Source organism: Brassica napus, chromosome A3 (genome assembly GCF_020379485.1).
Source record: "Brassica napus cultivar Da-Ae chromosome A3, Da-Ae, whole genome shotgun sequence".
In the NCBI taxonomy this organism is placed as follows: domain Eukaryota; kingdom Viridiplantae; phylum Streptophyta; class Magnoliopsida; order Brassicales; family Brassicaceae; genus Brassica; species Brassica napus.
Window position 1 is genome coordinate 32,825,725 of NC_063436.1, and position 24,409 is coordinate 32,850,133.

The window sequence follows — 24,409 nt, forward strand, 5'->3', positions numbered from 1 at the left end:
ATGGAGTCGAACTTATCAGAGAGACCATTCAAGAGGTGAGACACCAAGGCGCGTTCAGACATAGGGGCATCGATATTGGCAAGGAGATCAGCAGTGGTTTTCATCTTTTGGCAATACTCATGAACAGAGAGATCACCGATGACCATCGTATGAAGCTCGTTTTCGAGTTGGAGTGCACGAGCTTCCTTATTATCGCGGAACAGGCTTTCGATGGAGAGCCATAGCTCGCGAGCAGTGGCGTTCTTCTTGAGAACGGTATCGATGATGGAGTCGGATATGGTTCCGTAGATCCACATCTTAACGAGTCCGTCGCGCTCTTTCCACTCCTTTTCAGTTTCCGGAGTCGGGAGAGAAGAGCCGTCGAGGTGTTGGACGACACCAAAACTTACGCAATGTGTCTCAAAGAGCTCACGCCACTTGTCGTAGTTGAGTTTGCTCATGTCAAGAGAGATCGGGATGTAAGCTTTGATTTGCGATATCCCATAGGGCTTGTCATTCGCAGAAGCAAGGGCGGCCATGTTTGTGGAGAAGAAGAAAGAGGAGACCGAGATAGAGAAGCGGGAGAAGAGAGAAGGAAAGAGAGATAGAGAGAGAGAGCGGAGGCTGGTTCGATCGCTTTAGCTTGGAGGCTAGGGTTTAGCGTCTGATACCATGTAAGTTTAGGAAACTCCGTGGAGTGTATTATCATTGACGTGAGAATATATCTACAACACATTAGATGGTTCTAGAGAGTATCTAAGTGTATCACAAAGATATTTACATATCTAATCATATCTAATCGTATATTCTCTAACACACACCCCATTCAAACGGCCATCGTAGCTTTCCTGCGTTCTCCAAAGAGATTGGTTCAATGTGGGCTTGCTCTACATGGGCCTTCTCCACAAGAAGATGGGCCTCAAGTCCCCATGCAATCTCTGGCCCAGTACTGAAGCTCATGTACTCCCAATCAACTATGTTATTTCAGAAGCTTCAGTCTCCTTTTATCTCCAAGCTACGCCATCTCGGCTATCCACCAGATCGAATTCTGGAACCGCCATTTCGCCCCGACACCGGCCAAAACCTCATTTCAAACTGTTGCCTCGCTAAAGTTTCTGATTGGGTTTCTGTGCGGATCTGTTTGGGTCTGACCCGTAGTCTTGATCCAAATAGTCCATCATCAAAGTTTCTCGAGCCATCGCAACTCAATAGGCAAATGTGCTGCTCCACTGTCCCCATACATGCTCTTCCGTCGACGACTCTACGTGTAGTCCTATTCCGGCAGCCTCCCCTCATCTCACTCAAACGCCTCTAAGTTTAGCATTTCCCGACTCTGTCAATTGCTATCCTTTAGAGATTGTACCGTCGACGACTCTGTGTGTAATCCTACTTTGGCAGCCTCTCCGTACCTCACTGCAATGTCGGGAGATCCAAGCATCTTCAGAGACGGTTTTCATCCGTTCTCAAAACCTATTGGTTGGGTTATTCAACGTCGATTTCGACTTCTTTGTGTTCTTTCGAATGTGGGCTTTAGAACTTCAATTGAAGATTTTCTGCAGGTTTCTTCTCTCTTTAGCCACTTCTATCTTTCTTTATGCTTTAGTTATGTTAGCTTATCAACTTATCGTCAAGAATATTTCCGGTTGTAATCGACTTTGCCCACCGGACCTTTAATTTTTAATATAAGCCTTGGTTGTTCAAAAAAAAAAAATTAACATCCATTCAAAAAAAAATTTAGAATCCTAATATATAACTAATATTATCCAACCGTAATATTTTCTGATTGTACCACTCTAATTAAATAATAACCTAAAACTTCAATAATGTTATATCTGTAGTACAGAAATTTGTCCATATATATGTGACGTTCATTTGTTTTTCCAATTAATATAAATGTTTCATCATATCAGAACATAACCTTTAACCATCATATTATCATCATCTATATTATTATTATATATTCGATAAGTATCAACTTTACAAGGATATTCTCAAATTTAATTTAGGGTTACAAAGAATGATGCAACTATACATATGTTAAATATAATGTATGAAAAACATTTAATCTTTCATATATAAGAAACATTCAATACATCATATATTTTTCAATGATCTTTTCCATATTGTCATCGTTTAAATATATATATATATATATACTAGGGGTGTGCCCGCGCGGTGGTGTAATTGTTTTCTTTAATTTATGTAATTATTTTATGTCATGAAAATGTTTGAAAGTAAAGTTTTATATATTTTTGTTATAATTAGTTGATGTTATAGGGTATCATTTTCTTATACCGGTGATTTGAAGTTTGTCCTGGTTGAACCTGTAATCCCGGTAACCTAAATATAATCCGGTTAGAATTTTATGAAAAAATATTATTTTAAAATTCAGTAAAACCCGCAAAAAATCACAAAAATTTGGAACCCGACAACCTGTTGAACTACTGGTTAGACTAATAAGTTTTTTTTAGGTTTTTTAATTTTTTTTATTTAAATTTTTTTGTATTTAGATGAAATGGAATTTTACTAATGCGATTTTTTTTATTAATATTTCTTTATGCTGTCGGATATCGATTATGCATCTTCTTATTTTTTAATAGCTAATATGTTATTATTTTATTAATTTAATTAATTTATTGAAGCGTTGTTCGTCTGCAGTCCACCCAGTATAGAAGGTCATCCAGTTTAGTGTCCGGTTCGGTTTTTCTATTAGGTTATACATTATTTGTTTGTATGAAATGTGTAGTATTTGTTTTTGACAACAGATTTTACTGTTTATGATATATGTTATTGGTGCTTACATAGTTTCTAATATAACCTACTATATTCTATTGTCTATATAATCGTAGGTTTAATTTTTTATCTATACTATTAAAAGAGAAGCAGTCTTTAAAAATCTACTTATAAAAGGTTGTTAGACCCTTTCCTTTTTCTATTTTTTGGTCTTCCTTATATATTATATGTTATCCCTATTTAATCTCACTTTGTTATCAGCAAAATAAATATTATTAATTGGGCTTTGGGCGTTTAACTAAAAAATAATAATTTAACTGATACAACCTATTCAGAAAAGAAAATTATAAATCCAATTAACTTTTATTACAGAAAAAAAAATTAACCAAATTAACTTTAGACACATTTTTTTACAAAATCCCAAATTATGAAGACCATTTTATACATAAATACATACAAATGTAACATTATTTAAATTGTATGGATTTCTAATAATAAAATATCTGTCACAAACTGATTTTTTTTTTAAAAAAAAATTGATAATAGTTTGATAGAAAATTAAAAAAGGAAAAAAAATACTTGTTTCACTATTTTGGTAGATTGATAATTAATATATTTATAAATAAACTTAACAATATTTGTTAAAAGAAATTTCTTATACAAGTCAAATGTATATTAATATATCAAAAATATATAAAACAAAAAACAAAATATATTTTTCTCAGTGGGTTAATAACGGTCTTTTTGATTTTCAGATACTTTTACTATATTCATTTTATTATATTCTATCCCACTATATATGAATTACTAGATCTTACGGTTCGACCACAAGTCTGATTCGGATATGAAAACTCAATGAAAACATTGTACCGGACTGAAATAATAATAATAGAACAGCTTTTAAATATTTTAGATATCTAATAATAAATATAAATTCATTTAATATTTAAGTTTGCGGTCACCAAAAAAATATCTGCGCTTCTTAAGTGCGGATCAAAATCTAGTAAATACATTAAAACCATTGTAGAGAGATTAATGGATCTGGTGGACCCACATTAATTGGAATAATATAAAGAGACCCATAATTAGAGAAAAGTAAAAAATGAGAAAAATTTAGGAAAACCTAATCTTGGCCCAATTTCTTTATTTTTTTGTTTGGCTGCCGTTGTGTATTTTTTTCTCGTGTCGTTGTGTAGAAGAGAAGATACAGAAACAAAATACCTTTGAAATCTATGGAAACAAAGCCAATTAAGGGCGACAAATCTATAGATTCATTGAAGGCTGACAGAAACTGGCTGTGAAAAGAAAAGCAAGAGTACAGACGACTAAAAGACCTTTGAGAAACCTGTTGGAGAGGCCTAGGGAAGGGGTAGAATCTACAGCGGTAATAAAATAGGTGGTGAAGGAGCTTGGGACGGAACTGTTTGTGAATAGGAAGAACGATATCGACTTTAATTTCATTGACGCCAATTGATTGGTGATCACTTCCCCTGCCCCGTCCTAATCTTACCGGAGGTAGTAAAGAGGTAACTTTTTTATTTTTAATTGGTTTCATGAATGCTTTTTGTTGCATTGCTAATATGGAATTAGTATATCTGTGTAACGAAGTTTCTGAAAATCTGAGAGTAAGTTTTGTCAAATTCTGAAAGTAAAACATAAAAGAGTTAATTCTATGGGAAATTAGAAAGCGGTCTTGCTGTACGTAGGAACATTTGAAACACTTATATGTTTCCATGGTTCGATTTATGTGTCTTTTGTATGAATCACCTACTTGTTCCATGCTTTTTCCTGCAAAATATGTTAAAAATGCTTCAATTGTTTTCTGTGTTTCCCCTGTTTGCATATGCATTTTTATTGTAATTAATTTCAATCACCTAGTTTTGATGGAGGTTGCTGAAAAACTATCCGAGCAACGATCCGAGCACAAAGTCCTGGCCTCAACTCGGAAAGGGAGATCTGGGGAGCAGCCAGTGTTCATGCCAGTATGTGTTTCAGTGTTTGAGTTATGAGTAGGAAAAATCAAAGCTTCTGTGATAACCATGAAGCCTTGAACGTCTATTTATAGGATACAAATCCTGAAGAATGCGAAGAGGTCGAAGGTTCTGGTGAATTGAAAAGTAGTGGGGAGAGAATTTACTGAGATTAAATGTTGTGTTTATGGATTGAACATAAATCGTGATTCCGTTATAAAGATGATGATGTTTAGTTTCGGTTCAGGAGACGGCGGAAGAAGGGGAGTGGTTGATGGGCCAAAAAAAAAAAAGCCCAACATAAACACCAAAATTAGAGAAAGTCATAGAGAACCCAACCCAGAAACAACCAATGACAATACAGAAAAGGAAAACGCGTTCGGGAGCTTTCGTAAATAATAACACACATGAGAGGGAGCTGACGTGGCGCGATTTCCTTTCTCTGCGACGCTGACGTGGCAGCATGAGAAGATAGTCTCTTCTCTTTTATATATATAGATAGATAGATCTTAGATTTTTTTCTCTCCATAAGACATTTTAGGACACTTGTCGTGTTCTCATTTGTTGAATTTTTTAAATGGGTTTGGGCTTCTAGAGAAAATACTGGTCTAGTTACAAAATGTCTAACATGTTTTGTTAAGAGGTCCAGTAGATACTAGGGGTTTGGAAAATTATTTGTTGGTTTCGTTGATCTATCTTCTTGGTACGTGAAGAATGTCAATGATTAAGATCTCAATCTTTAGTTTCTTATGTGATATACATGTGCTGATTCGATTCAGGGTTTATACATTAGCTATTGTAAATCGTCTTTCAAATACAACGATGGATCTTTCTAGATACATTGATTCGATGTCCTCAAGTGCTATGTGATTTGCCTTCAAATAAAAAAACGTTGTGATCTTATGCTGTAGTTAGATTCTGGATCGACAGTAACAGATTTTTGACTACTGATTAGCTTATGTGTATACCTAAATCAATATATACCTTACAAAAACGAATTGTAATCGTTGTTTGAAAAAAATCATTGGGAAAACTTTGCTCTGTATTTGGATGTGGTGAAGCCTTTTTAGTGGAGGATTTGCACTGTTTTTCCAATTTAGATTTTGTGGCTTAAACTTTCTTTGGCATTATGGCTTCTAGTCTCCCGATGAGACCTCGATTGGAGCATGTCATTGGTGATACCCATGACCATTTGCGAGTCCTCACGTATGCTTTCCCCGTTTTTTAAATAAGTTCAAATTTCTCATTCTCTTTCGTGTTATGCTTTTCAGTATCACTGAAGTCTTTTGTGTATCAATGATTCTATTCTATATGCGAGTAAATAGGTTTTAGTTGTTCAAATTTTAGTGCTCTTTGAAATTTTTAATCATTATAAAGAGTGCATTATCTTATCACACTTTCTTGTCTTTTTTATGACTTTACACACTTGTTGCTGGAGATGTACTTTTATCATATCCTAGGCTTCATTAGGACAAAAATGGCCCTCCGTGAGTGAACTAAAAAAGAAAACAAAGTTGTATTTTCTTTCCATTAGTGGGAACCACACTAATTAGCTTTTGTATTTTCTTGTAGGAATTATTAAAATAGATTTATAGGTAATATGGACAAACTAGGTTAAGATCTGCGTCTTGCGCGGGATGAACATTATATATAAAAATTATTTTATTATTATATGTTTATAACATATTATGAAATAATAAATATGATTGACCATTAACACTCTTATAACAAAAAAAAAGACTTTTTCTCCCAGGCAAGCTCTGCGAAGGAAGTCTTTACACCCCGGTCCTTAGTCTGATCCTCTAGTTGACTTACCTCTTTTGGTAACTCCCTGTTGGAAAATAGTCTGCTACACCTGTGGTTTTTTCAAATTCTTTCTTCTTTGGGAATTATTCTCTGGGTAAAAACTCTCCGGCGGTTCCAGTCGGAGCTTGTCCCTTCGGTGTCCCTCCTCCGGTAGTATCTCGGCACTAGGACACTAGGGTCGACGGTAGACTCCTCTAGTGGTTGGTAGTGCTGATACTGGTTCCCAAGACCTGCTTACTACACACACTGCTATCTCAGATCTACAGTCTCTCCACGCCCTAGCTTGCTTGATCCTCTACCTCAGTTGATACCTCGCAAAATCAACTATGTCGCGCTACCGCTACACTGCGGAGGAAAAGGGCAAAGCCGTTGCCCAACAATCAGAATCTAATGAACCCCAGCCACACAAGCGTATACGAGCCCCGGAAATCGACACATCCAACCTCATCAGAGATAATCTGCTCACACTCATAGGAAGGGTCCTAAACCCAAGGAACAACCTATTAGAGCAGTCATCTCAGCGCTGCCTAGAAAGTGGAACATCAGAGGAAGGGTCAGCGGTTCAGATCTTGGACAAAACTGTTTCCAGTTTAGGTTTGAGCTCGAAGAGGATCTCCACACGGTACTAGCAGAGAGACCTTATCACTACAATCACTGGATGCTCGTTCTTCAACGGTGGGAACCCATCATTTCCCCACGCTTCCCTTCACTAATCCCTTTCTGGATTCGGCTCCAAGGGATTCCTCTGCACTTCTGGCATAAAGTTATGATAGACAACATTTGTCTGGAACTGGGGTACTAGTGGACTACAAGATCTCTAAGACCTCAGCAAAGGTCTGTGTGCTCGTTGATGCACTCCAGCCGCTACTCAAAGAATCCATCATCGATTTCGACACAGGTGAAGAACTCCCTCTTACACTGGAATATGAAAATTTGGAGTATCACTGCTCCATTTGCCTCAGACTGTCTCATGTAGCTCGAAACTGTCCTACAGTTACTAGATCAAGAGAATCGTCTCCTCCTTTGTCCCGAGGGACTTTACCAAGTGTGCATCCCCCTACGCTAAGGGAGGAGGATTTCTACTCTCATCAACAGAGGAGAGTCAATCTTCCCCACAAACAAAAGGCAGCACTGGACTTCAACAAACGTCTCGACCGACACGGTAGGCCTTTTGGTGAAAGACTAGCTCTACTACCAGTCCGAGGAAGGCCTATCTCGAACAAAATTGTGCCACATTCTGACCTTTTGGCCTCTGAAACGCATACTGCTGATAGACAAGGAGAGGACCATCACGGGATCCCTCGTGAGAGAACAAGAAACTCTGCTCGGAGATCCCCTCACCAAGTGTGGCGTGCAAAAACCCCACGTAATGCTTTACGTCCAAACCAAAGCAGGGAATGTCCTAGAGAACATACTCCTGTCGAACGTCAGAGTGTGCCTTCTAGAGAGGAGGTGATGAACGATCTGCTTGAAGCCACACTCAATTACACAAACTGCCCCGATCCCGTTGAAAGCGCAGCCCGTCGCCAAAGAGTTCATGATGAAGATGCTGGTTTGATGGAGGAGACAGCCACGAGAATAATTGCCGCAGCACAGCGTAATCTGGATAGGAATGAAGTGAACACTGCCTTGAACCAAGCGGTGACTCCACCTCCACCACCCGCTCCACAGAGACTACCCCCCGCTTCAACTTCTAGGAGAAGCATTAATCGATCTACAAGGAACAGGAGAGCTGCGGCAAGCCCACGCCTTCACTTTGGGGCAAGTGCGAGTAAGAGAATACTATCTCACACCAGATCCTCCCAGAGACTTGGATTTCCCCATGCCTCACCAATACTCCCAATTAACAGAAGACGCAACAATGAGCAAGCAGCACCTCCCCTTCCCAGGGGTCAACCTCCGCAACAAGCAGATGCAGTCTCGAGCAATGCTACCCAGGACCAGCAGGGTTTTCACACCCTCCCTCCTCGTCTTCCTTAGTAGTTTTGAGCTGGAACTGTTGTGGTTTAGGGAACCCCACAACAGTCCGAAGGCTCACAGACCTCACCAAGAAATGTTCTCCAGATATCTTCATCTCCGAAACAAAGAACCAAGACGATATGGTGATATCCAAGCTGGACCCCCTAGGCTATGAGCATCGATTCATACTCTCTCCAAATTCCCCTGCCTCAGGAGGGCTAGCTCTGCTCTGGAAAAACGATTTCGAGATACAAATCCTCACGTCGAACCAGAACTTCATTGATACACACATCACCTTCAAAGGGACTTCTTTCAACGCTACATTTGTATATGGAGCACCAGAGACTACATATAGACAGTATGTATGGAATCTCCTCTCCGATATCTCCGACACAAGGAGCAATCCATGGTTCCTGACGGGAGATTTCAATGAAATCACGGATAATTCTAAGAAGGCTGGAGGTAACGAAAGACCGGAAAGCTCCTTCAGTGCGTTCAGATCACTCCTATCTACCTGCGACCTTTTTGACATCAAACACACCGGAGACTTCCTGTCATGAAGAGGACAACGACACTCACACCTGATTCACTGCCGTTTGGACCGCTCATTGGCAAACAGCGCCTGGTCTGATCTCTTTCCCAACGGTAGAACGCACTATCTCCCCTTTGAGGGCTCAGACCACAGACCCATCTTGTCCACTTTTGACTTCAAAAAGAAGAAATCATCGGGGTTATTTCGCTATGACCGGCGCCTCCGTAACAACGAAGTAGTCACATCTCTAATACAAGCTGTATGGGAGGCATCTCCGGACCTGTCGGTCTCAAGCAAAATCAGCAACTGCAGGAAAGCAATTGTGAAATGGAGCAAGGACTTCTATATCAATAGCCAGAAGAAAATTACCGAGCTCAAGGACGCACTTGACTCTGCAATGTCATCAAGGACGACAGATACGGAGACTATCTCATTGATTAACCAAGATCTCCTGAAGGCATACAAAGAGGAAGAAGAATATTGGAAGCAAAGGAGTCGTCAACTTTGGCTCACCCTCGGAGATAAAAATACGAGCTTCTTTCATGCATCCACCAAGAGCAGAAGAGCGAGGAATAGAATATCAACGATCGAAACGACGTCAGGACTTCCGGTGTATGATGACGCCCAAATTGCAGAGGTGATATCCTTGTATTTCACCGAGATATTCACCTCGACAAATCCACCTGCGACAGAGGTAGTCTCCCGAGCAATCACCCCATGTATCTCTCAGGCAACAAATGTCTCTTTGACACAGCTCCCAACGTCAGAACAGATCAAGGAGGCCATGTTCGCCATACATCTTGATAAGGCCCCGGGACCCGACGGCTTTTCAGCAAGCTTCTTCCAATCTAATTGGAGTGTGGTGGGACCTGCAATCACAAAGGAAATTCAGTCTTTCTTCACAACGGAAGTATTGCCTTTTTCAATCAACTCGACGCACATCAGACTCATCCCGAAGATTCTCAGTCCTAAGCTAGTCTCTGATTACAGACCTATTGCCTTATGTAATGTTTATTACAAGGTAATATCTAAAATCCTAGCACTGAGACTCAAACCTGTCCTACAAAATGTTATTTCGGAGACTCAAAGTGCCTTTGTACCGGGACGCGCTATCTTTGACAACGTCTTAATTACGCATGAAGTTCTACACTATCTCAAGGGATCCGGAGCTACTAAGCATTGTTCGATGGCAGTTAAGACAGACATCAGTAAGGCCTATGACTGACTAGAGTGGTCTTTCATCCGAGCGGTATTAGAGAGAATGGGTTTCTGTGATACCTTGATTATGTGGATGATGCAATGCATATCAACGGTCTCATATTCTTTCCTCCTGAACAACGAGGTTGTGGGCAAAGTAGTTCCCCAGCGGGGCATTCGCCAAGGGGATCCGCTATCACCCTACATCTTTATTCTCTGTGCTGAGGTCCTCTCTGGACTCTGTAAAAAAGCACAAGATGATGGATCACTTCCAGGTCTGCGTGTAGCCAGAAACAGCCCAAAACTCAACCACCTATTATTTGCTGATGATACTATGATCTTCACAAAAACAGAGGTTAGGAGTTGTACCGCGCTACTGGATATCCTCCGGAGATATGAGCGTGCTTCTGGTCAGATGATAAATGCGCAGAAATCCTCTATATCCTCCTCGTCAAAAACACCTCCTGATATCAGAGATCGAGTCAAGACTCAATTGGGCATTGAAAAAGAAGGAGGAGTGGGTAAATACCTAGGACTCCCCGAGCACTTTGGCAGACGCAAAAAAGATCTCTTCTCATCGATTGTTGACAGGATGAAACAGAAAGCTATCTCATGGACCTCCCAGTTTCTATCGACAGCAGGCAAAGCGACCATGCTACAAGCGGTCCTCTCCGCTACACCCTCCTTCGCCATTACCTGTTTTGAATTACCAGTTAGCTTATGCAAACGCATACAGTCCGTCCTAACACGGTTCTGGTGGGATTCCAAAGATGGGGAACGCAAGATAAGCTGGATCTCTTGGGACCAAATGACTTTACCTAAAGGGATGGGAGGGCTGGGTTTCCGCGACATTCAAGCGTTCAACCACGCACTCCTAGCAAAAATAGGATGGAGAATACTGACAAAACCAGACTGCCTACTCGCACGTATCCTCCTCGGTAAATATTGTCACAAATCCTCCTTCCTCAAGACCCCCCCAACATCATCGATCTCCCATGGATGGAGAGGAATACTAGCAGGAAGAGACTTGTTGTTGCAGCATCTGGGCAAAGCAATTGGAAATGGAGAATCAACCAACCTTTGGACAGATTCTTGGATCAAACCAGAAGCAAATCTGAAACCTGTTGGCCCCGTGTTCCTCCTCGATAAAGATCTCGTGGTCGCAGACATTCTCACCAGAGAAACTAAGGAGTGGGATGTAGCCAGGATCAACAACCTGCTTCCTGAACTGTCCTCCCATATTCTAGCGTTAAAACCGAGCCTGTTGGGAGCACCTGATTCCTTCATATGGCCGCTAGACAAGTCTGGAAATTATACAGTCAAGTCGGGTTATTTCTCAACACAAGCAGCTAAGCATCACTTGACTATACCATCTACACCATCCACACCATCTGCGCCTCAGAATACTCCATGGAACTGGAAGAAATTCATATGGAACCCGGTGCTTCTACCTAAACTGAAATATTTCCTCTGGAAGGCTGCATCAAACGCACTACCAACTGGAACAAATCTACAGACGAGAGGACTCTTCAATAATACAAATTGCAGGAGATGTGGTGAGAGGGAATCTTTAGATCACATCCTCTTCAACTGTGCTTACGCAAAAGAGGTATGGCACCATGGACCCTGGAGTAATACAGTCCTACCCGCTGACCCACAAGCTTTCAGACAGATGATTGAAGGCGCTCAGCACTGGCAAAACCTCCCACCGTATGGCATCACAGGGAACACTTTTCCATGGTTTTGTTGGACTATTTGGACATCCAGGAATCAGCTAATCTTCGACAATAAAGAAACTGCGCCACAGAAGACAGCCCTCAAAGCCATCCATTCCCAGAAGGAATGGGAAGAAGCCCAACCTCGCCCCCAATGAAGCCACAGTCTTCTGTAATACGGATGCTGCGTGGAGATCAGACCACAAAGTGGCGGGCTTGGGCTGGATCTTCACTAACCGGAGCTCACAGGAGCTACACAGAGCTTCGACACCCTACCAAAACGTCTCTTCTGCCTGCATGGCCGAAGCACTAGCAATCAGAGAAGCCCTGATCCAAGCCGCCTCACTCCAGTTCACCAACATCTGTATTCGCACAGATTCTCAAGTGCTCACTAGAGCAATCACCGGGAGAAGACGATCGACGGAACTCTATGGGATCTTGTCGGACATCGACTCACTGGCGTTCTCTCCCTCTTCCCCGTTCACTTCGTGCTTTGTCTCCTTCATTTCACGGGCCTACAATGGGCCAGCCGATCTTTTAGCTAAATCTTGTTTGTTTTCTCTTATGGGTCCGAGGCCTTAAACTCTTTTGATTTAGTTTAATGCGAGTAACCAGTCGATCAAAAAAAAAAAAAATATATATATTGAATAATTAAAAAATCATTATCTACTACTTATATAATTAGATTGGTGCGAACATATAAATAAATTTTATAAATCAAAAAAATATTTTTTATTATTAAATTTGATATGATATATAATTAAATTTAAATGATAGTAACATATATATGGTATATTTTAATATTAATATTTATTAGATGATGCTTTTTGCTCATATATGTTTTTTATCATTTGTATCTGTTATATCAAAAAGTCTAAATTATTGATAACAAAATTTTCACTGTGGGATTAATGGTTTAAGTAATTTATAATATTTTAAGAAATTAAGTTGTCAATATTTTTTCAAATTTTTTTATCAAAAAAATGTTCAAAGTAAATTTAAAAATTAAGATATTTATGTATTTTTATATGGCATATAGTTTAATTTAAAATGATACATATATTTATATATCTTTTATTTTTGATACTTATTAAATGAGACTTTCAACTTATATAATTTTTTAATTATTTGTATCATGTCATAACAAAAGTTTTAAATCATAGATCAAAAAATTTGAATGTGAAATTTTTAATAGTTTTAGTAATTTATACTCGTTTTTGAAAATTCAAAATAAAATATATAAATAATTTTTTTAATTTTTATTATATGGTTACTATGATTGTTTAATTTTTTTAATAGCTTAAAATTAAAAAAAAATATAATTATAATACACACTTATTTTTATCAAATCTTTATTATTCAAAACCATTAATTGTCATATATATTTTAGTCACATTAGGCAATTCCGTAATCTTATTTAAAAAAATAATGAAGCACATTAATAATGTATTTATTGTGGTTTAATAAAAAATTTATTATATATTTAGATGGACCAACCTATTTCTCTAAAGATTCTAAGAATCATTCTAGTGATGACACGTGGCTACAAAAAATGTTGCAGTACTTCTCAAATAATATATAGGGGATTACAACTGTTGGATGTAAATCATTAGATAGGATATAGTAACTTGCATTAGATAGTTTTCTATTTCATATTATTATTATTATCATTATCCATTCCATCTTCTATTTTTATTTATTTTTCTCAAATTTTTATCTCATACTTGTGAGTATAAAGCAAATATAATTGTTACAATAAATTATAAATTTTTTTTCTATTTTTTAAAATCCATTTATATATATATATATATATATATATTAACAATTACAAAAAAATGCATAGACATAAGAAAATATAAGCGGACATGGATGTATGTAGTTTAGTCAAGTTAGGAGTTAGTCTAGGTTGTAGTTAGTTTAATATTTTTTATCCCATCATGTTTAATTCATTATTATTATATTTTCTAATATGTAAATAAATATATAATAATTTTAGAAAAATCTAAATTTTTATCCTTGATAATTTGATATATATATATATATATGTTATAAATTTTCTAGAACTTTTTTAATATTTAACATTCATACACAAATTATATGGACATGGATGATATATATGTGGACAATAGAGATGTAGTCATGTAGACATAGATAAAACTGTGTATACCAATAAGACATAAACATGTTCGTATTAGAGCCTCATGTGGATGGGTGTGACTGAGGCTCATTGGCTCAAGAACACTAACAAACACATAAATTATTTCAACGAAAAACAGACAGCACAAATATATGAGGATGATGATTAGAATGAAGACAAATTGTTTTTTCTCGAAAACAACACATACATTCATGGTTCAATCTACACAGAAAGCAATGGAATTTAATCACTCAAATATCGTGCCAAAGAAACAAACCCAGAAAGAAACAGATTCTTTTCTTGCCAGGAATGTGGAAGAAGAAAATCGAAGAAGTTGAAGGAAAAAGTAAAGATGGAGTGACAGATGCAAAATCAAACAAGCGACGACTCATGACCCATGGTCATCTACGAATTTGAGGAAGAAGAAGGAAATAATTTCGAGAATTAGGATTAGAGTAATTGGGAAAAGTGAATCTGTAAATCTAAAGTGGTCCTGCAGAGAGAATAAATGTTTATTTTTAATTGTTTATGTATTTTTACTGTTGTGTGAGAACTGAGAAGTAGTTTACGGTTTGATGATTTTTGCTGGAATTGTTTAGTTGTGCTTTAGTCTAGGGTATAGAAGACATTAGCATAGAGAAAGTGTGTGATATGGAGAAAGTGTCTCTATATATGCATAATTGAAAAGTAAAAATGTGTTGTAAAGAGTAATGTAACGTTTTGATCCGTCCACGGCTAATGGGTCATCTACACCTGCTTTCTCGGTCCGTGGGTCCCATTCCATTCCAGCGATCGATCCGTTAATTTTTCAAGGCTCGAAATCATTGTTTACTGACCCTGCAATCACCACATGACCTTTTCCGTGCTTTGGCTTCACTCGCATGCTATCGCGAATCACTTCACAATAGGTCACCCATGCTTCCACTACTCCAGCTCAAGTACGCTTAACTCTGGAGTTCTTTCAGGATGTGCTCCGGAAAAGGTAAGTCAACTTTGGTGACATAGGTAGCCAAATCAATTCTCTTAACCGTTTTTCACATATTACAACTCGGGATGTTACAATTCATCCCTCTCAAAGAATGCAATGTCCTCGTTGCGCCCCACGACAGGTCTCAAGACGCCTTTTAGGTCAGAACTGAGATGGCTAACCAGCTCTGATACCACTAGTAACGCCCCGACCGCCCACAGCTAATGGGCCACCCACGCCCGCTCTCTCGGCCCGTGGGTCCATCCCGTTCCAGCGATCGGTCCGTTAATTTTTCTAAAGGCTCGAAATCACTGTTTACTGACCCTGCAATCACCACCCGACATTTTCACATGCTTTGGCCTCACTCGCACGCTATCGCGAATCACTTCCCGATAGGTCACCCATCCTTCCACTACTCTAGCTCAAGCACGTTTAACTCTGGAGTTCTTTCAGGATGTGTTCCGGAAAAGGTAAGTCAGCTTTAGTGACATAGGTAGCCAAATCAATTCTCTTAAACCTTTTCACATATTACAACTCGGGATGTTACAACTAAATTTTTCCATTGTAAAAGAGAGACAGATAACGGTATCATCCGGAAAAATATTTTACTCAGTGAAACAAAATATTCACACCATTATCTGGTTGCAGGAATGGTTTTCACAGGTCGGAGTTACTATACAACAATTTTGTCGAGCAAAAAACAGTTCACTGGAGAAGAAGAACTAACTGTCAGTGTTGCCACATGTTTAGTAACTTCAAAAAACTGTATTTAGATATTTTAGGTTTTGACCACGATTTGATTGTGATAAAGAAAATCAGATCATTTGATCGTATGTGAGATATGCTTAATACTTCTTCACAATGTAATTGTCATTGCTAAAGTTCTTATATTGATGAAGAAAATGTAACAATAGATTGAGGGATTAACTCAAGATTGGTACTTTATGAAAAGATCAAAGTTAATGTTTCAGTCTTAAAAGGAGTGAGACAACATTGAAAGTGAGGGCTAACAAAGGAAGTCCTGAATTGATTCCACCTGGATAAATGAGACTTCTGAAGGATGCAACAACGTTAATGTGGTTGCAGTGGAAGCTTGAGCAGTAGTCACAGTTGCAAACTTTTACAAGAGGAGACTTTTTTGGGAACTGGTAGCAGAGGAAGGCTCGCAAGAGGCTGTGAGCTTTTAAAACGTACTCGCCAAGGTAACAAAGATTATCATTTCTTTTTCGTTTAGTTTACGTTTAATTCTTGGATATTTTTCCTAATGTTTTTTTACTTTGCCACTGGAAAATAGTCATGTTTACATCAATAAGATGAATCAGGTAAATGATTGTTGATCTGATCAAAAAGATAATAGAGAGCCAATTTATTTTTGAACAGTGGGGAATCTTTAGCTTGATTCAATTCACATGGATGTGAACTTTGTTATACCAAATACATAAGGATATTTTAAATGGCGAGATAAAAAGAGAAATCAAAAACATAACTAACGCTGATAAAAAAACATTTGCTCTGATAAGACAAGGGAGTAGAAGAGTCTTTTATGTATCAGGTATGCATTCCAAACTGTCTTGTATGCCTTGTGGAGAGAAAGAAATAAGCTAAAACATGGTGATCAGATTATGCCTTTGCCAGTCCTTAAAAGAGTTGTAGAGAAAGGGATTCGTAATAGAATCAGTTTGGTGTGCAAAAGAGGAGTTAGAGGTATGGAGGAGGTGATGCAATTCTGGTTTCTATCTAGATTATAATTAGCATGTTGATTTTATTTTGAGTTGTAGAGGGCAAGATACATTGCAAAGAAGTATGCACTTAATGTAATAAAGCTTTTTTTTTAATAAATTTAATATTCATTCAAAAATAATAATAATGAAGATATGGGATCCACTTTTTTCTTTTACTCAAGCATTGTCTTTGAGAAACGCCAAATAAAATACTCTAAAATGTATGTCTTGGCATTGTTTTCTAGGCATTTTAGTGTTAGTTTATTTTGTGATAACGGGATTTTTTTGTTAGGATCATCTATATAATGTACACACATGTTTGTGACTAAGTTTGAAACGTCTTAGGAACAATGAAATAGCCAGTGAGGATATTCGTTTATGAAAATGTGATTCTCACTGGATGTATTTTCCCCATGATTATAAGTAAATAAGCGACATAAACGAGCTCTCAAGTATCTTAAAGATTTAATAGGGTTGAAAAACCAAAACAGTTCACACTTGAGCTATTTTTTGTGACTTGTTGCACTTAAGAAGGTTTGGAGGTTTGTTATTTGGATACGTTTTTTTATTAAAATGTTATTCTCTTTTTTGATGGATTTCCAGATAAATAAGCAAGATGAATGAGCTCGCAAGCATCTCAAAGATATCAAATGGAATCAGGTTAAAGAACCAAAACGATTCACGCTTGATCTTTTCTTTGGCCAGAATTCTTACTGCCAAAAAAGTGAAGATTTTGATTACAAATTATGTAAAGTTCGTAAGCTCACGATTCTTGGCGATTAACGAGTAGGTAGTTGTTGTGGCGAAGTTCTGGATGATTGGAGAAACCACACAAGTCATTTCACGAGTTTAAGGTATGAAATCGCGAACCACATTTTATTTTTCAGATCAGTTCGACGAAGAAGACTTCTTTGCAATTGACCTTCTGTGCGTGTTTTAATAGAAGACTTCTAGGAAAGTCTTCTAACTTTCCTTTGTAAACAAAAATTTCGAAATTCTAAGAAGAAATCTTCTCGGAAAAACAGGTTAGTTTAAAATTTGACTGAAGTTCGTCAGAAATTTGACTTTTTGTAGAAGACTTCTAAGGAAGTCTTCCTGGAGAAAACTGCTATGAAGTCTTCCCTAAGTCTTCTCAATACCGGAAGATGTCTATAAGAAGACTTCTAAAGAAGTCTTTTCGATTTTAATTATGGGTTTTGGTCAAACCTTTACCCGCAAGAGAAGACTTATAGAGAAGTAAATCTTCTCTCGAAAAGTCAAATATAGTCAATTGCAAAAGTAACCCAGTAGACTTCTTGCAACTTTGAAAAGACTTCCGGAAGACTTAGAGAAGACTTCTTTTGAAGTATTCTCCAGGTAAGACTTCCCTAGAAGTATTCTAGAAAAAATAAAAATTCTGACCAACTTCGGTGAAATTCAAAAGTCACCTCTTTTAAAGAAGTCTTCTCTGAAAATTTTGAAAAAAAATCAATTTCAAAAGTAAGCCAATATTTACAAAGGAAGACTTCCGAAGATGTCTTCTGTAGAATAGACTTTTTAAGAAGTCTTCCTTCGTAAATTTAGAATTACAAAAATGACCTATTCAGAAGACTTCTTTTGAAGTCTACACAGGGTAGACTTATTTTGAAGTCTTCCATGAATAACTTCAAAAGAAGTCTTCTACGTAAATCTTTATTAAACTTCAAATTTATCCAAAATTAAAATGAATTTTTAATATTTTCTTGCTAATTCATGTTTAATAGTCAATATTGGACTACTGAGTCGAATTCATAACTTAATTGGTGATAATTATGAAGTTACAAACATTGATGTTTAATAATGTTTCTAGCTAAACAGAGAAGTCTTTTGTAAGTCTTCCTCATAAGTGTTAACTTTCAAAATTGTTAAGTAACTTCAAAAATATCAAGTCATATGGTTTAATGTGTCCTTTTAGATCATAAGATATAATTTTTAACATACATGAAGCAAAAAGAATTTCAACTTTCACTTAAAATTCAAGTTTGATCTTTTGTGAATTTGATTAATTTTTTTTTTGAAGTCTTCTCTCTTAGTTTTTATAAATTTGACTAAGTTTTTGTTTTGTTGTGTTTTGTTATGAGTGGGTAGAATAGTTAAAAAAATTCATTTGATTAACATTTCTTTAAGTTTACAAAAGAATTCACAACTAAATAGTGAACATACAAATCATAAAACAGACCATAAACAAAACTATTACACATGGAACTAGATATCATTCCTCAACATAGTAAGTTTGGTCTCCACTTGACACATTCATTTGTACCACTTTGGACAGAAGACTTTGGAAGACTTCCCGAAGATTTCATGGGATGTCTTCTAGCATAAAATACATTAGAAGATTTCTCAAGAAGTCAGCCAAGAGTCTTCCAAGAGTTTCTGAGAGTCTTCCAAGAGTCTTATAAGAAATCTTCCAAAGTCTACCTCATATCTGAAAAATCTGCATATTCAAAAGCATTCAAATGGCTTCAAACAGCTAAATCTTCAAAAATAATTTTTTATGTTTAAATAATAAATAAAACAATCAAATTAGGTTAAATCTATAATTTTTTAGAATCTAATATATAAAACACACAATACATATCCAAAATTTGTATAAATTTGAGCAGAAAACTTTGGAAGACTTCATGAAGACTTCGTGGGACGGCTTCTAGCATAAAATCCATTAGAAGACTTCCAAAGAAGTCTTCCAAGAGTCCTCTGAGAAATCTTCCAAAGTGTGATTTAAATCTGAAAATTTTACATATTCAAAAGCATTCAAATAGTTTCAAACATGGAAAACTTCAAAAACATTTTTTTATGCTTAATAATAAACAAAAAATTCAAAAAAAAAAACTCAACGACACATACATTGAGCCACCTAAACAAATACAAACTACATGACCAACTATTTAACAATTTAGAAACTTACTTTCGATGCTTACGAAGAAGACGAAGACGACAACCAAGATCAGTGAAATTACCTAAACAAAAAGTAGAGTAAGTTACAAACTCTGATAAATACAACTAATAATGATTTTTGTTTACATATTATCCATCAAATAAAATAGAAACAAATACAACCACACCAGGAGATACAAGAGACAATCCCAACAGACACAAAACAACAACAACATCTCCACCTCCTCATTCCCTTTGTCTTATGAAAATAGCTTACATGTTCAATGTCAACAGGCCAATGCTATTGTTTTCTTATGAGCAATACATATATTCGTTTAAAACCTATTAAGTCCCAAATACTAACTCATTTTATAATTATTTCTACAAGTCTTCATTTGTTTTAAGGTTCGACAAAAGCAACAAGTTTAAAAATAAAATAAAAACATATAACCAACATAATAAGAATAGAAAAATTATTACTTAATACACACAACTTACACAACTAAACTAGAAAAAAATATTCATAAAGAAAATGTACTCTCCAACAACCTTAATATAATTTATGTAATCTCAACAGTACAATTAACAAATTAAAAAGACAAATAAACAATAAATCTTAGTGACACAACAAGCAACACCACAAACTATATCAATCACATTACTAATACAGTTTAGTTTTTCATGAGTGGAGAATAGTGCATACACAGTTCATCATCACAACTCTAACCCTATAAAAATAAAAAACTTGAAAAATGATGATCAATCCAAAACGCAAAATTCACAGCTACAATAACTCTAACAAATATTGAGATGAAACAAAAACTCTGTCCACAATTTTGTGCTTGCGCGGAGGCAATGCCCCTAATTGATTGAAAAGTTCAAGAAAATACAAAAAAACTAGAGGACTTTTTTCGAGCATAATTTAATCATTGAAAATCAAGAAAACATTTTCTTTTCAGACTCAAATTGTAACATCCCGAGTTGTGATATGTGAAAGGCTTAAGAGAATTGATTTGGCTACCTATGTCACCAAAGTTGACTTACCTTTTCCGGAACACATCTTGAAAGAGCTCCAGAGTTAAGCGTGCTTGAGCTGGAGTAGTGGAAGGATGGGTGACCTATCGGGAAGTGATTCGTGATAGCGTGCGAGTGAGGCCAAAGCACGGGAAAAGGTCGGGTGGTGATTGCAGGGTCAGTAAACAATTATTTGGAGCCTTCGAAAATTAACGGACCGACCGTCAGACGGGATGGGGCCCACGGGCCGAGAGAGCGGGCGTGGGTGGCCCATTAGCCGTGGGCGGGTAGGGGCGTTATAAGTGGTATCAGAGCTGGTTAGCCGTCTCAGTTCTGACCTGAGAGGCGTCTTGAGACTTGTCGTGAGGCGCAACGAAGACGTTGCGTTCTTTGAGAGGGGGTGAATTGTAACATCCCGAGTTGTGATATGTGAAAGGCTTAAGAGAATTGATTTAGCTACCTATGTCACCAAAGTTGACTTACCTTTTCCGGAACACATCTTGAAAGAGCTCCAGAGTTAAGCGTGCTTGAGCTGGAGTAGTGGAAGGATGGGTGACCTATCGGGAAGTGATTCGTGATAGCGTGCGAGTGAGGCCAAAGCACGGGAAAAGGTCGGGTGGTGATTGCAGGGTCAGTAAACAATTATTTGGAGCCTTCGAAAATTAACGGACCGACCGTCAGACGGGATGGGGCCCACGGGCCGAGAGAGCGGGCGTGGGTAGCCCATTAGCCGTGGGCGGGTAGGGGCGTTATACAAATTTTGTGTACCGATTTTTCAGATGAAAATCAAACCTTAAAAGATTATATGATTATCGTTTTACAACAACTAGCTTATCCTTTCCAATGTCTACGGGTCTTCTGCTCCACCCATTGACTCTTCACGTTCCACCTCCAACCTCCACCTCTAACGGGCCACCTCAGCCATTCTCCACCGCCGGTAACCATCACAGACATATTCTCTCCTTGTCTGAAACATGCACAAGTATGTCCCAGCTCAAACAGCTCCACGCCTTCACTCTCCGTACAACTTTCCCTGACGAAACCGCCACTCTGTTTCTCTACGGTAGAATCCTGCAGCTCTCTTCTTTCTTCTTCGATGTTAGTTACGCATTCCGTGTCTTCGATTCGATCCATCAAGAAAGCCACAGCTCCTTCATGTGGAACACACTCATCAGAGCTTGCGCACATGACGTTTCCAGGAAAGAAGAAGCCCTTCTGCTTTACCGGAAAATGTTAGGGAGAGGCAAGTCGGCACCTGATAAACACACGTTTCCGTTTGTCTTGAAAGCTTGCGCTTATATCTTCGGATTGTCGGAAGGGAAACAGGTTCATTGTCATGTCGTGAAACATGGGCTTAGTGGAGATGTGTATGTGAACAACGGTTTGATTCATTTGTACGGTTCTTGTGGATGTCTAGATTTAGCACAGAAAGTTTTTAATGATATGCCTGAGAGAAGTCTTGTTTCGTGGAACTCGATGGTTGATGCTCTGGTTCGGGCCGGGGAGTATGATTCTGCGTTAGAGCTGTTTAGACAGATGCAGAGATCGTTCGAACCAGATGGTTATACGATGCAGAGTGTTTTAAGTGCGTGTGCTGGTCTCGGATCTTTGTCTCTAGGTACTTGGGCACACGCATTTCTGTTGCGAAGATGCGACTTTGATGTTGCTATGGACGTTCTGATCAAGAACTCGCTGATCGAAATGTATTGCAAATGCGGGTCGTTAAAAATGGGTGAGCAAGTGTTCAAGGGGATGAGAAAGCGTGACTTAGCTTCATGGAACGCTATGATTCTAGGATTAGCTACACACGGAAGAGCTGATGAAGCTCTGGGTTGCTTCGACCGTATGGTGGGAAAAGAGGAGAATGTTAAACCGAACTCCGTCACGTTTGTTGCCGTCCTTACCGCCTGCAACCACCGAGGCATGGTAAAGAAAGGGCGGCAGTATTTTGACATGATGGTCAGAGATTATGCCATCAAACCTGCACTGGAGCATTACGGTTGTATCATCGACCTTGCAGCCCGTGCAGGCTACATTACCGAAGCTATTGACATGGTGACAAGTATGCCGATGAAACCAGATGCTGTGATCTGGAGAAGTCTCCTTGATGCTTGTTGCAAAAAGGGTGCTAGTGTGCAGCTAAGTGAAGAAATTGCAACACGTTTAATTGAAACAAGGGAAGATAATCAAAGTTCCAGTGGCGCATATGTGTTGCTGTCTAGAGTCTATGCATCGGCTAGCCGGTGGAACGATGTTGGGATTGTGAGAAAACTAATGACTGAACATGGAATTAGAAAAGAGCCTGGATGCAGTTCCATTGAGATAAATGGCATCTCCCATGAGTTTTTCGCAGGAGACACATCCCACCCTCAAACAAAACAGATATACGAACATTTGAAAGTGATTGATGACAAGTTGAGATCCGTTGGTTATTTACCGGACTGCTCTCAGGCACCATTAGTGGATTCAAATAACGATGGAAGCAAAGAGTATTCCCTTAGGCTGCACAGTGAGAGACTCGCCATTGCTTTTGGTCTGATAAGCTTGCCACCTCGGACTCCAATCCGTGTATTCAAGAATCTACGCGTCTGCAGCGATTGTCACGAGGTTACTAAACTAATCTCAAAGGTCTTCAACACTGAGATCATTGTGAGAGATCGTGTACGGTTCCATCACTTCAAAGACGGATCCTGCTCTTGTTCAGACTACTGGTAACAAACAAACCAAAAAAAAACTAGTCACAAACCGCTGCGACCAATTTTGTATAATAATTCATAAGTTTGGTAATGAAACATCATATGATCTCGAATGAAAATCAATTAACTTAACAACACTTGATGAATTCTCCTGCTACTGTTACATCAAAGAAAACAGTGAACAACCTTAGCATCAGTGTCAAAGCAACGTTTTTAACTTCAGTTTAGGACCAACCTAACTAGCTTTTTGATGAGATTGGTACTAAGACGATACTCATGTCAGCATTGTTCGGCGCAAGTTGAAGAGGTAACGGTTTCCCGTTCAAAGTATTAGGATATCATCATATCAATGAGTGATTTAGTAGTCAATGTAAATATCGATACTCAATATATTGTCATTAACTCTAATTGTAATACCCTAGCTAATAGCCATGTATATAAGGCTTCTATGTACTCACGTTATATGCAAGACATTCTTTACACCTTTACATGGTATCAAGAGCTTTTCGATCTACAAAACACTAAAATTTTCTTTTCATCATTCTCGAACTCTTCTCATCCACAAACATGAGTTCCTCTGAAAACACATCCCCCACCCTTCTCACTGAGATCATCAACACGAATGCTCAGTCCCTTCTCACGATCAACATGTCCAATGTGACAAAGTTAACTGCTGGAAACTACCTCATGTGGAGTCTCCAGATTCATGCCCTCCTAGATGGGTATGATCTTGCCGGATATATTGATGGTACCACCATTGCCCCATCTGCAACGCTCACAAATGAAGAACAAGTCTCTCCGAACCCGGCCTTCTCTTTATGGAAGCGTCAGGATAAACTGATCTACAGCGCCTTCATTGGCGCCATCTCTCCTCCACTCCAACCGCTTGTCTCTCGCGCCGCCACCTCCAACGAAGCCTGGAACACACTTGCCTCCACCTATGCCAAACCAAGCCGAGGACACATCAAGCAACTCAAAACCCAGCTCAAAAACTGGAAAAAGGAGAACAAGACCATAGACATGTACCTTCAGGGCATCATTACACGTCTCGACCAGCTTGCTATCCTTGGCAAAGCAATGGAACATGA

The 24,409-nt window shown here is 38.2% G+C and overlaps 1 protein-coding gene and 1 pseudogene across 1 annotated transcript; both read left to right on the plus strand.

Moving 5' to 3' along the window:
- Positions 1-6,814: 6,814 nt before the first annotated feature.
- LOC106372899 lies at positions 6,815-12,599 on the plus strand (annotated as a pseudogene).
- An 8,809-nt stretch (positions 12,600-21,408) lies between these two features.
- Positions 21,409-23,458, plus strand: LOC106372068 (pentatricopeptide repeat-containing protein At1g59720, chloroplastic/mitochondrial-like). Its single transcript, XM_013812196.3, has one exon. The coding sequence runs from the start codon at positions 21,469-21,471 to the stop codon at positions 23,338-23,340; it is 1,872 nt and encodes a 623-aa protein (XP_013667650.1). The 5' UTR covers positions 21,409-21,468; the 3' UTR covers positions 23,341-23,458.
- Positions 23,459-24,409: the final 951 nt, after the last annotated feature.